The sequence below is a fragment of the Myodes glareolus genome, chromosome X, assembly GCF_982192425.1.
Source record: "Myodes glareolus chromosome X, mMyoGla1.1, whole genome shotgun sequence".
In the NCBI taxonomy this organism is placed as follows: domain Eukaryota; kingdom Metazoa; phylum Chordata; class Mammalia; order Rodentia; family Cricetidae; genus Myodes; species Myodes glareolus.
In genome coordinates this window covers 130,521,295-130,535,972 of record NC_142053.1, presented here as the reverse complement: position 1 = coordinate 130,535,972, position 14,678 = coordinate 130,521,295, and the positions used below count along the sequence as shown (strand labels likewise).

General features: G+C 39.4%; 1 protein-coding gene across 1 annotated transcript; it reads right to left on the bottom strand.

The window, feature by feature from the left end:
- Positions 1–11,918: 11,918 nt before the first annotated feature.
- On the bottom strand, positions 11,919–13,412 carry LOC148117499 (germ cell-less protein-like 2). The gene has a single exon (XM_087902700.1). It carries the CDS (start codon positions 13,410–13,412, stop codon positions 11,919–11,921), a length of 1,494 nt encoding a protein of 497 aa, XP_087758826.1.
- Positions 13,413–14,678: the final 1,266 nt, after the last annotated feature.

Below are 14,678 nucleotides of genomic sequence, written 5' to 3'. Positions count from 1 at the left end.
GGAAATGCCTATTGAAACTACATAGTGAATTTATCTCACCCCAGTCAGAATAATTAAAAACAGAAGTGCATCATGAAGGCTGGTTTGTTGGGGTTTCTGTCCCTCCCTGTACCCCACAGTCGGCAAGTTCCAAAGAAAATCACACAGAGATCTCCATAAGTTATAAAACTGTTTGGCCCATTAGCTCAGGATACTTATTAGCTCTTGTATCTTATATTAACCCATTATTCTTATTACATTAGCCACATGGCTCGGTACCTTTCTCAGAGGGGCAGCTCACATCTTGCTTCTTTGGTGGTCTGATCAGGACTCGGGAGGAATGGGCTTCCTCCTTCCTAGAATTCCCCTGCTCTCATTGCCCAGCCTCTACTTCCTGTCTGGTTGATCCCCCTGTACTTCGTGCCTGGCCAATCAATGTTTATTTAAAATATGATTGACAGAATACAGACAATTCTCCCACACCACTTTTTCCTCTTTTTTTTAAAACAAAGAAAAATATTCACAGTCCATTTTTTGGGAATGTGGGCGTAGTATTCCAGGCTACTTCCAGCTTTTTGGGGGTGCTGATAATCTTATGGGGACCTAAAGAAGATTTAGAATTATCATCAAGTCATGACTGGAGTATCCTGTGCGTCTTGATCATCTCAGGCAGCAGTCTTGAATCTGTTCTGGATGTAGAACATAGACATCCGCACCATCTGTTCCTACCAGAAATTTTTTCAGGTGATCTTCCTTGATCAAACTGGATTTTTCTTATCTCAGAATGAATCCAAAGCCTCTCATTTCCTGAGGAAACAAAAGAAAATCTCTTCTCCACAGTAATATACCTTTTGACTTCAATTTTGAAGTCAAGGTGTTTTCAAAATACCTACCTTGGATTAATTTAGCAGCATTTATAAGCAAATATCTTTAAGCAGCTGTTGCTCCTGCCTCAGCATTCAAACAATTCAAAGAGAGCATAATAGCATACAGTATCAAGATTCTCTGTGTATTTTCCATATTTATGTGGCTTTACTTTAACATCTATTTCTTTTATTTTTACTTTTAACTTTTGGCTTTTTGAGACAAGTTCTCTGTATATCTTTGTTCTGAAACTCCCTCTGTAGACCAAGTTGTCTTTGAACTCACAGAGATCCAACTGCCTGTGCCTCCCAAGTGCTAGGATTAAAGGTGTGCACCACCACACATTGAATATATAGAAGTCTGTCTGCCTCTGCCTCCAAAGCTTTGGGATTAAAGGCATGTGCCACACCTTGAACTCACAGAGATCTGTCTGCCTCTGCCTCCCAGGCACTGGGGTTAAAGGTATGTACCACCATACCCAATTACTCTCTTTCTTTATTTTAAGGACTTTAACCTTTTTTTCAAGTCTGCATATATTTTTAACACACCGTAAACCATTTAGAGGTTTTCTTTGTGTTTGAATCTCTCTTTACTGTATATCTCTCTTTTTCTGACTACATGAGCCTTTAATTTGCTAAGCAGTATGGAGAGGATTAAAGACATGGCTTTGACGGCTAGATCCAGCCCATTTCCTAGCTTTCTGAGATTTCAGCCTTGTGGCTGAGGTACATGACCGTAGCCAAGTTTATTGCCACAACTCTATGGTGTTTCAAGGTCCCTGCCAGCAAGCAAGCTACAGCAGTACACTCAGAAACCACATTCAAACGTGCTCCATAGTCGGACTGCCTACCTGAAAGAGTTAGAGTTTGTCCTGGCAGGACGGTCCAGAAAGCCAGCATTTTAAAATGGCAGCAGCTTTTTTCCTGCTACGGCTGAAAACTGAAAAGCATGTGTTCAGCTTTTCATCAACACCATTTAAGTGTTTCATGGCAGGACCTCTTAAAAGAGCTGCAGGGTTTTGCAGCTAAAGTTGAGTCAGGAAGCCTCTTTTGGATGAGAGTGCTTACTTGCCTCTAGCAAGCAGAACAGACCCGAGAAATTGCTGCTACCAAGAAACTATGCGCAATGCTGTCAGTTTGTTCTAGAATTACTTTCCAAGATGTCTCAGGCTTTATGTGGATGCAGCAATCCACGTGGGCACCATTTTGTATCAAAAGGGCCAGCTTGTTGGGGTTTCTGTCCTGCCCAGTACCCCACACATGGCAAGTCCCAAAGAAAATTACACAGAGATCTCCAAAGTTATAAAACTGATTGGCCCATTAGCTAGGGATACTTACTAGCTCTTGTAGCTTATATTAGCCTATTCTTCTCTATGTTAGCCACATGGTATTCTCAGAGGGGCAGCTCACCTCTTGCTTCTTCAGTGATCTGAGCACAACTGTGGAGGAATAGGCTGTTCCCATTGCTCCACCTCTACTTCCTGTCTGCTTGATCCACTTATACTTCCTGCCTGGCCAATCGTTTATTTAAAATATGATTGACAGAAAACAGACAATTCTCCCGCACCACAAAAGCAGCAATAAATGCTGGAAATGATCCAGAGAAAGGGAATCCAATATATACACTTGCTGGGAGTGTAATTTAGTCTACTCACTATGAACATCAGTATAGACTTCTACCCCAAACCAAAATTGGAGCTCCCATATGATCCAGCTATAGGACTCCTAACTGCATATATACCAAGAACACCATGTTAGCCTACCAAAGAGATATTGGAACATCCATTCTTATTGAATCACTATTAACTACATTCATGTTAAGGAATCAGCCTGGGTATCTATCACCAGGTGAATGAAGAAATCCTGGCATATGCACATAAGAGTGCTTCATTACTTTAAAAAATATATGAAATTTGATTCTTCCTCACCTCCACTTTCAGCCTTTCTTTCCAATCTGTCTCTATTACTTTATAACTCCACTGACCTGATGAACTGCTCTCTACCAGGGACCCACAGCCACCACACTAGGCTTAGACTCATGGAGGTGACCTTTATTCTCCATCCTGTCTTCATTTCTGGTCTCTCCTGACTTACTCTTAGTTCTGCTGAAACGTTTATATAGAAGCTCCTCCGTCTAGCCACTCCAACCCCTGAGGGACTTGGCCTCTTGGTTCAGCCCCAGGGTCCCACTAGTTCTTCCCCAACTGTCCCCATCACCCTTCTAACTCATCTCCATTTCTTTGTGGTCTCCCACTTACTGGAAGAATCGCTCTCTATGAAGGACCCTAGAGCCACTATACTAGGCAGGAATGCAGAGATGACCCCACAGGCTCCACTGTTGGCTGGGATTCAGGGACTACACAGCCACCACATGTGTCTAGGAGGACACAGAGCAGACAAAAACAAGCAACTAACAGAAAATGCACCTAACAAAAAGATTAGATATCCACACCAAGAAATACTGCAAACATCATGACTCCAGATACCTGGATCCCTACAAACAACCAAGAAAAAAAAAAGGCCTCTGCTGAAAGAGCAATTTAGCTGAAGGACAAGACAGGGATTTTAAATTACAAATTATGAATATGTTGAAGGACATTAATGCTGTGGGATAAGGCTTTTGTACCCTGTGAAGATTTGCTACTTGTATTGGTTTAATAAAAATGCTGATTGGCCCAGTATCCAGGAGGGAAATATAGGCATGTAACTAGACTAGGAGAATTCTGGGAAGAGGAAAGTCTCTGTCTTCAGTAGCCACCCAGATGCAGAGGAAACAAGAAGAGAATGTCTCACTGAGTAAGGTACCAAACCACGTGGCTAAACATAGATAAAAATTATGGGCTAATATAAGTTGTAAGAGCTAATTAATGATAAGACTGAGCAAATAGGCCAATCAGTTTGTAATTAATATAAACCTCTGTGTGTTTTGTGGGGATTGAATAACTGTGGGGCAGGGTAAGACAGAAACTTCCATCTACACAGTAAGAGGATATGAATAAGTGCCTCAAAATAAGACCATGAGAGCACAAAGTAACAATTGAATTAAGTAATAAAACCTACTTAAGTAATGAAAAAATAGACTTTACCAAAGGAATAGAATCACTAAAGAAAACCCAAACTGAAATAAAATGTATAAAATGAAGTTGAAAAATTCAGTGTGTCAAACTAAAACCTCAGAGGAACAACTCACAAATAGATTTAAAAGCATGAAAGAAAATATCTACGTTGTCTTAAGACAAGGTAGATAAAATACATAAACCAGTCAAAGAAAATGTGCAATCTAAAAAAAAATACAATCACAAGACATCAAGGAAATCTGGGACACTGTGAAAAGACCTAACTTATGAATGATAGTTATGGAGAAAGAAGAATAAGCACAGGTCAAAGGCAGAGAAAATATTTTTAATAAAATCATAGAAGAAAATGTCTCCATTCTAAAGAAAGAGATTCCTATAAAGGTACAAGAGGCATACAGAACACCAAATAGACAAAATCACAAGAGAATCTTCCCATTACATGTAATAACCAAACAGAAAAAAGTATATTAAAAGCTGCAAGGGGAAAAGACCAAGTCACACATAAAGGCAGACCCATTAAAATAAACACCTGCCTCCTCAATGGAGACTCTTAAAGCCAGAACAGCCTGGACAGCCTGGATGGATGGTCTCCAAGTTACACCATACTATTTTACCCAACAGAATTATCAATCAAAATCTCTGGAGAAAGAAAACTACTTCATAATTAAAAACAAATATTAGAAGATTCTGTGCACCAATCCGACTCTACAAAGGTACTAGAAGGAAAAAGCAACGCACGCCAACACCATCCTAAGCAGAGAGAAAAACACAGCTATTCCATTAACATGAGAAACAGTCTTCTCTTGAAGCCTATCCCGGAACTCACTTGTAGCCCAGGCTGTCCTCAAACTCACAGTGATGGGGCTAAAGGCATACACCATCACCACGTGGCCTCTACCTGAAGTCTTAACTAGAGCAGTAAGACAACTGAAGGAGACCAAATGAGATTCAAAGAGGAAATGAAAACTCAAAGCAGTCTTATTTGCAGTTCATATGATTTTATACATGAAAGACCACAAGATTCCATGAGGAAATTTCTTCAGTTGATTAGCACCTGCAGCAAAGCAAAAGTATATAAAATTAGCACACACACACACACACACACACACACATACAGAGAGAGAGAGAGAGAGAGAGAGAGAGAGAGAGAGAGAGAGAGAGAGGAAGTAGTAGTAGTAGTAGTAGTAGTAGTAGTAGTAGTAGTAGTAGTAGTAGTAGTAGTAGTAGAGGTAGTAGTAGTAGCAGTAGTAGCCCCGACAAAACAGAAAACTGTACTTTTCACAACAATCTCAAGAAATATCTTGGGCCAATATTATCCAATTAAGTGAAAGACTAACATAATAAAATCTCTTTAAGACAGTGAAGAAAGAAGTTGAAGAAAACACCAGAAGATGGAGAGATTTCCCATTCATTATTAGTATTAATATAATAAACTTGTCCAACTTAACAAAATAAATCTACTGATTCAATGTAATCACCATCAAAATTTCTATATATTTCATCACAGATCTTGAAAGGACAATTTTCAGTTTTATATGGAAACAAAACAAAAACAGTCAAGGAGAGCTGAAACAATCCTGAATTTAAAAACAGAAAAAGAAGAACTGCTGGAGGTCTTGCCATTCCCAATTTCATGTTATACACAAAGCTATAGTAAGAAAAACAGCATGGTATCTGAGGAAAAAAAAACAGACTCTGTGATCAATGGAATCCAATAGAAGAAACAGAAATAAATTCAGACACCTAATATTTGACAAAGAAGCCAAAATTTAACAGTGAAGATAAAAAGACATCTTCACCAAATAATACTGATCACAGTAGATGTCTACATGTAGAGGAATGCAAGTTTAGTCATATTTATCACCCTGCCAAAAAAAAAAACCAGATTCAGCTCCAAATGGATCAAGGACCTCAGTATAAGGTCACATACACTGAATTTGATAGAAGAGAAATGGGGCATAGCCATGAGCTCATTGGCACAGGAAAAAACTTTCTGAATAGGATACATAGACACTAAGAACAACAATTAATAAATGGTACCTCATGAAACTGAAAACTTCTGTATGGCAAAAGAACACCATTATTCAGATATGGGCAGCCTACAGAATGGGAAAACATTAATTATACATGTGTGAGAGGGTTAGTGTCTAGAATATATACAGAACCAAAAAAAGTCAAGAAAGCAAATAACCTAATTAAAGACAAGGGAGAATGAAACTAAACAGAGAGGTCTCGAAACATGAAGCACAAATGGCTGAGAAGCATTTAAAAATTATTCAACATCTCTAGCCATCAGGGAAATGAAAATTAAAACTACTTTGAGACTCCATCCTACTCCAGTCAGATTGGCCCAGATCAATAAATCACAGGACAGCACATGCTGTTGAGAAAGGGGAAAGAGGAACATTTATTCATTGCTCGTGGGAGTGCAAACTGGTACAATTGGTATGGAAATCACTGAGAAGGTTTCTCAGAAAGCCGAAAACTGATCTACCATAAGATCCAACCGTACCGCTCCTGAACATATACCCAAAAGATTCTACATTCTACTACAGAGACATGTGCTCAGCCATGTTCTTTATTACTCTATTCATAATAGCCAGAAATTGGAAGCAGCTTAGATGATCAGTAATTAATGAACAGGAAAGGAAAAATATGGTAAAACTATGCAATGCAATATTATTCAGCTGTTAAGAAGACTGAAACTATGAAATTTTCAGGTAAATGGATGGAGGCTAAAACAACCATCCCGATGGTGAGATAACCCAGACAGAGAGAGATAAATATTGCACATTTTCTCTTCTATGTATATGTTAGCTTTTACGGTTAGATATGTGTCTTTCTGTTCAAATAACAATAGAGGTCAGGTAACTAATGAAGGATCAGAATGGAGGAGGGGATCTTCCCAGGAAGGGAGAAAAATGTGACGAAAAGACTTAGGGAAACTGGACTAGAAGGATTAAATAGAGAGAGGGAAGGGAAGGCAAGGAAAAGGGGCTGTGGTGAGGGACAACTAAGGCAATGGGCTTTTGAAAAGCCACATGGGAGTTTTCTACTGTAGAAGCTTCCTAAAATATATCCTTTATGGGGGTGGTTGTTAGTTTATTTGTGTGTGTGTGTGTGTGTGTGTGTGTGTGTGTGTGTGTGTGTGTTTGAGAGAGAAAGAGATAGAGAGGGGGTGAACATGAATCTATGTGGGAAGAGAAGTGAGGAGGATCTGGGAGGAGTCAGGGAAGGGGAAAGAATCTGATTGCAATGTATTGCTGGAAAAAAATTAATAAGAATGAGGAAATTTTAAAAATGAATGAAATAATATTGTTTCTGGGAAAATAGATGCAAGTTGGGATCAACATATTAAGCAAACTGAGACTCAGAAAAATGAAGATTGTATTTTCTTTTATTTATGTAACCTCTATTTTTTTATAAAATATAAAGCATTTTATATGACATATATATGACATGAAAGCAGAAAAAGAAAGCAGGGAAGAGATTATCAGGAGGAAGAATGAAGAAACTAAAAAAAAGGAAAAGTTTGGATAGTGGATATGGTAATGTCTTAATACTTAAACTGTCTGCATGACACCTAACAATATGTGCAATAGATATTGACCAATGAAAAATAAAAAATTCAAGAATTGAAGATTAAAGAAAAATATATAGACATCCTCCTGGAAATTGGAAGCAAACAAGATCGCCGGGCAAAAGTTGGGAGCATGGGGGTGGGGGTGAAGGTGGTGGTGGGGGAAAGGGAGAGGGGGAGAGAGAAGGGAAAGACTGGGGAGAGCTTGGGGGAGTGGGAGGGTGGAGATGGAGGAAGGGTGGATATAGGAGCAGGGAAGAAGATATCTACAGTAAGGGAGCCATTTTAGGGTAGGCAAGAGACTTGGCTCTAGAGGGGATCCCAAGTGTCCACAGGGATGTCCCCAGCTAGGTCCTTAGGCAGCAGACGAGAGGGTGCCTGAACTGTCCTTGCCCCACTATCACACTGATGATTATCTCGGATGTCACCATAGAATCTTCATCCAGCGACAGATGGAGATAGAGACAGAGACCCTGATCAGAGAGCAACAGACTGAACTCCCAAGGTCCAGTTGAAGAGCAGAAGGAGGGAGAAGATGAGCAAGAAAGTCAGGACCATGAGGGGTTGGTCTATCCACTGAGGCAGTGTGCCTGTTCTAATGGTAGCTCACCAAATCCAGCTGGACTGGAACTGAATGAGCATGTGATCAAACCAGACTCTATGAATGTGGCTAACAATGGGGGCAAAATGAGAAGTCAATGATAATGGTACTGGGATTTGTCTCTACTGCATGTACTGGCTTTTTGGGACCCTAGTCTATTTGGGTGCAAAGCTTTCTAGGCCTGGATGTAGGGAAGAGGGCCTTGGACTTTCTACAGAGGAGAGTTCCCTGCCCTCTCTTAAGGAGGGAGGGGAAGAGAGGAGGATGAATGGGGGAGTGGGAGGGAATGGAAGGAGGGGAGGAAGTGTAAATTTTGAATGGAAAAATTAAAAAAGATGACTTTTGTAATAATTGATTGCTTCTATACTACTGGGTAAAATCTAAGTGTCTTTTCTATACTAAGAAAGTGATCTGCCCTATTCATCTGTAGTGTATTCAAAAATCACTCCTGTAATTGGTTTAAAGAAAATAAGAAAATTTAAAAAAAGAAAAATTGAAGATATAAATAAATATAAAAGACCAAATAGCACAAATAGAATGTGATTCTTAATCTTGTCATCTTGAATCTATAATCATCCAGGAATGGTGGCATGCCTGTGTGGGGTATGTTAATTATGTTCATTGAGATAGGAAGCTCTGCCCATAATAGGTGGTGTAGTTTCCTGTTTGGAGACTCCTAGACTGAATAAAATAGAGGAAGCAAGCTGAGAGCTAAGAGAGCATTTATCATGGGATGGTTGTGGCCACAGTGTGACTAGCTACTTCAAGCTCCTAATTGACGTCTTTGAAGCCCAGCTGTGAGTTACCTGACATAGTGGGCTGTATCCTTGAATTGTGAACCCTAAAGTTTTCCCACGTAAGTTGCTTTAGGAAACGATTTCTAGCACAGCAACAGAAAAAGAAATTAAGACACAAATTGGTAAAGAAGTGGGGCTGTTGCTTTGAAGAACCTAAGTGATCCTTTGGCCTCCCTCTGCTTACCTGTTTTGGGCTGAAATGTGCAGGAGTTTGGTACTCTGGACTAGAAAAGCTTTAACAAGCTGGAAGGAGACTGTAATGGGCAATTCCGGTAGAAGCTCAAAGACAAGAACTCTGAGAGACATGTAGACACTAGTGGCCAACACACGAGGGTTTAAAAGGAACACTATCGTGATATTTTGCTCAAGAATCTGTCTCCATTCTATCCATCTTCTGAGAGACTGAATAAAGATCCATTTAAAGATAATGGGCTGCTTGTTTTGCAGAAGAAATTTCAAGACAGGCAAGCATAGGCTGGGGAGATGGCTCAGTGTTTAAGAGTACTGGCTGCTCTTCCAGGGCATCTGAATTTAATTCCCAGCCATCACATGGTTGCTCACAACCTCTGCAACTTCAATCCCAGGGGATCCAATGCTCATTTCTGGTCTTCTGGGACACCAAGCACACAAGTAATATACATCAAACATGCAGGTAAAATACTCACACACATAAATAAGATAAATTTAAAAACAGGTGAGTATTCAGGCTAGTTCTGAGGAAGCAATTGGAACTGTTACAGAGATCAGGACTACTGAAGGGAAAGCTGTGTTTCCCTGGGGCCATAGGGAAGGTATTCTGAGGGCAAAGCACAGGTCCTTGGAGCTTCCATTGTGTGATGATCCTAGTCCATTTAAAGAGAGAACGTCTAAGCAAAAGACCTTATTTTCTTTAAAAGGGAACTGCCCAAGAGTGTTTTCCCTAGAAGTATATAACTTATGTTTTATTTTGTGTGTTCACAATTAAGAGTTTTAAGTATTTGAAACTGTTTGGGGATGGTCACCCCACACATCACAACTCCTCCTCCCAAGGTTCAGGGAATACTGCATAAGAAGGTGACAGAAAGCTTATTAAGATCCAGAAGTCAGGAAAGACTGTCACAAAGCAATGTCTTTTACACATGACAGGAAATGACATTCAATTTTCCACAGCCATAATTGCATACACAATACACAAGTCTTGCATACAAACTGTCTCGTCACTATTCCAGCATAGTTGGTGGAGAAGCTCACTACAGTTGGTTGATAAGCTCCAGAGAGTTGAGAACTGCCAGGGGACAGAAAGTCAGTTTTCTTCAGAGATAGGATTCCTGGTAGGTTATCCACATACAGTGGACAGTCCTACAGTCATGGAAATATGGACAACAAGTTGATCTCAGACCAACAACCATGTGCATATGAACAGCAATTTGAACTCAGTAGATTATATAAGAACAAATGAAGCCGGGAGAGGATGTGGGAAGACAGACCAGATAGTTGGTGGGAGTCAGTGAGTATAGAAACAAAATATATTCATGCACGAAAAAAACCAATAAAGATAATTCATGCAAAGACTTTGTTGGAAATATTTATGAGGACTTTTAAAGTTGGACTAAATGCATTTTTTCTTTTCTCTTCTTTTTTATTGAGCTCTACATTTTTTTTCTGCTCCTCTCCCTGCCTCTCCCCTCCCCACTTCAATCCTCCCTCAAGGTCTCCATGCTCCCAATTTACTCAGGAGATATTGTCCTTTTCTATTTCCCATATAGAGTAGATCTATGTAAGTCTTTCTTAGTGTCCTCATTGTTGTCTAGGTTCTCTGGGATTGTGGTTTGTAGGCTGGTTTTCTTTGCTTTCTGTTTAACCATGTGAGTGAGTACATGAATGCATTTTATACCACGACATGGTGGTGAGCCTATGAGGACGAAGCGTTTGAAGGTTGTGGCTGAAAAGTGGTGTGATTGGGTGTCATGTGGACAAGGGGCAGAGCTGTGACAGCTCGAGCTGTCAGCTTGGCAATGGAGAAAGCTGAGGACTTGGGCAGCACTCATCTCTTTTTATTATTGTGGATATTATGTGACGAGCTGCGGCAAAGTCCTGCAGTGATGGAGCATCCCCTTGAAGCATGAGATAAAATAAACCCTCTCCCTTGAGCTGTTCTCATAAGGGGGTTTTATCACAGCAATGGGGAAAGAGAGTAAAGCAGGGAAAGTGACATAACTCTTTCTTGATAGCCAGAAGACTGGAATCATGAAGATCCATGTTCCATTTCCTGGCTGGTTTATCCCATTCAAAATTTGCATTCTTGGCTACTGACAGTGACATAAATATGTACATATATGTATGTAAACATAGATACTTCAATGTAAACACACTGAATATATAATTAACTTGTTTACATAGCAGCTGGCATGTTCGATTGTAAGATAAATATCCATTTTGTGCATAAATAGTTAAAGATAATCAGAAGTAAAAGTTATTCAAATCATGTAAAATGATCTGAAATCCAATCTTAAAGTACCAACTTATTACATGTTACACTATCTGGAAAAAACCTGACACTATTTGGTTATTTGAAAGCATACATCAATAGTGAATAATCTCAATTATTTTTTTAACCAATGACTTATATCTTAAACACATATGAATAAGCTACGATTCACAAGAGTTTCAGAAATTGAGAGTTTTTTTTATTCTGTCACAAGCTTGGCTGTCGTCAAATCTACTCAACAAGTTGATTTAGCTGATTTTCCTTGCAAATACGTCTCTTATTGCCATTAGAAGCTTTACCGTTGATGGTAAATAAAAATCAAAAGACCAGTTTCTTCTGATTTGCTTTGACAAATTCTTTGTTGGATGTGGGATTTTTCTTCAGAAATGCATTAAAATAAAGTGAAGATGGAATTGAGTCATTTGTGGTGGTGCTAGACTCCTAAGAATTTTCATTTTGTTGTCGGTCATCTTAACTCATTCATAACACAGCCTTCAAGTTAATGAATCGTTCAATGTTTGGAAGCTACTCATATGGTCTAATAATTGACAAGATCACACGTGTTCCTTGTTTCCTAATGATAGAAACAGGAAATTGAAGAATATATATAAAGGAAAGCTTAAAACTATGCCATCTAACTTCATTACAATTTGTTCCTCGTTTTGTTCGAAGGTAACAATTTTTTGACCAGTTGTTTTACTGAATGTTACTTTCCCGTTGGAATCAAAACACACCAAAGTTATTTTGAACACTACGTTTCGTATATGTTTTAAACAACAACCATCACGCCACTGAGGACTTTGCCTGAAAATGATGCTATGGTTGGTAAAGGTGATGCTTATAGGGAAACTAAACCTAAAAGCTGACCACTTCCAGGAGTAATCACCATCTCTGCTAATCATTGTACCACATCTCATGCCGCAGTCTTCGAGTTCTTCACTGATGATTCGTGGCCCTATTTCCCTGTGTTCTTGTTCTTGAAGCAAAGCCAGCCATTGCTGTTTATAAATGGGTGCCAACCATTCTAAAGGTATTAGACGATCTCGTTCAAGAGTAGCTGTGTCACTCAGATCACAGATGATATGTTGAAACCTCAGTTTTTTAAAAACCGGTTGAAATATGAGTCCTTCTTCACTTTCAAGAAAACTGATGTCATCAATGCATTCCACGTGCTTGGAAAGCCAGCTGTTGGCATTAGTTAAAATCTGCTTCTCTGGGCCTTTCCAGGAAGGATTAAGACAAAGGAACATCCACTCTTTCAGGGTGGTGTAGATGTCCATTTCCTTTCGCATAACTAGTAAATCAGCTGAAGAAATAAGGAGATACATGAGCTTTATATCAATTTCCTTGTAAAGTTCAACATTTGGGTGGGTCATCAAGTTGCAGAGAAGCCAGTCAAAGCAGCGTGTCTTTACAGATTTCAGTCCATAAGTTTCTGCTGCTGTGTAGTATGAGCACACGGTTTCCCTAGTGATGCTGTTGTTCATGGTCTCATTACATTGCCGGATGATGTGCTCCACCTGAAGCAGGCATGCTGCAGCCAAAACGTGAAGAACTCGACGGGGTATTATTGGCAAGTCCTCCTCCCTGTACAATGACCCAAACACAAAGTGCAAGGAGCTGACATCTATATCCTCGTTCTTAATCTCCAGGTCGACAACATGACTGTGGGATTCTTTCCAAGTATTTTTTAGCATCTTAGCGAAGAAGCCTGACTGACATAAAAATACTTTGTGTAGAGACCATATTCTTCCAAGTGCATGGATTCTAACGTCGCTATCCTTCCCGTCCAAAAATAAAGTTTGGTAAGCATACTTAGATGATAGCTTCGGTTTTTTCCTGTAGACAATGCCAAAAACTTGCTGTAGGTTGACTGCCTGGTTCCGAGATCCGTGGATGTTAGGGGTTGATGCTACACAGTCCCAAATGCTCCATTTGTGCTTGCGACTGCCAGAGATATAACTGGGACCTGCGTTGTCTTCTGGCTGTGCTGGCTCAGCCAAGCTGGAATCACCGCATCTCAGGTTGCGGCTGTTTAAAAGCCCCATTGATGAAATCACCTAGCACCTCTCAAGAGACTCGCAGAAGTTTCTCTCCCATTATATTGCTGTATGTTTTGTGTCAGCCAGTACTGCCCAGGCTATCTGGATTCCTCTAGCTCAGCCTCAAACGTCACACAGAAGGCAGGCCATTCATTCATTCATCAATGTCTACTACTGCCCTTCTGGAGCAGTGGCCCCGCCCCCTGGCAACAGGCCCCTTTAAAATTATGAAGTGTGATCTAGCTTCTCCCCTTCTTCCCCTTACCTCCTTTTCCTTCCTCTTTCCTTCCCTCCTCCCCTCCCTTCCCTTCTACCTAATTTCCTTCTTTCTTTCCTTTCTTCTTTTCCTTTTCTCATTCTCCTTCTCCTTTCCTCTGCCCCCTCCTTTTCCTCCATGGTTTCTAAACAGATCACACTATGGTGCTGAAGATGACCTCACTCAATAGTCAAAACCACCTGCCTCAGTCTTGTAAGTCGAATCTTCTTTTCCATAAAGATAATGACCAGGTCAAAGCTATCATGATGTGTGTTAAAGATTGTACATATTCCAACTTCCACCCCTGGGGTGTGATAGATGATCACTCCCTGTGATTATTGAATGTAATATTTACCAACAACTCTTAGCAATCCAAATGGTAACCACTGTTATTGCTTATTTTATTAGTCATTTTTGATTATTCTAAAAGAAGAGTATAAAGTTTCATGTATATAATAGAATGCATATGCCCAAAATTTCTGTGTATTCTTTGCCTTGTCTATATAAATTTAAAAATATTTTGTTTACTTAAGGTTCCTTATAAATCCAGTTATCTTATTTTTGTGTATATGTGTGCATGTTTTATGTTTTTGTTTTACATATTTGCCTTTGCCTATTAAATGACTATGGAACTATTTTAAATAAACTGCAATTCTTTCAAAACCAGGTAAATTTTATTTATTTGTTTTTATGTCTCAGAGAAGAACTCTCCCTCAACTGAAATAAGACAAATAGGTCTCAATGTTTCCTTGCTGAATCTTAATAGTAACATTGAACTAATTTTTGATAACTAAATATTAACATTTTATCACTTAATAGGTTCTCATATTTTAAAATGACAGGGCATTTTACAAAAGAATGTATTTACTGTAAGCCAGTTTATTTTTTCAAACAGAAAAAGGTTTATCTATGTTCATGTGCACATAGAATAAATGCAGACATTAATACAATAAAATATTACCAGAGACAGACTGTCTTTGAAAGTTGGCAGTATGGGCCATCTCAGGCCCACATCC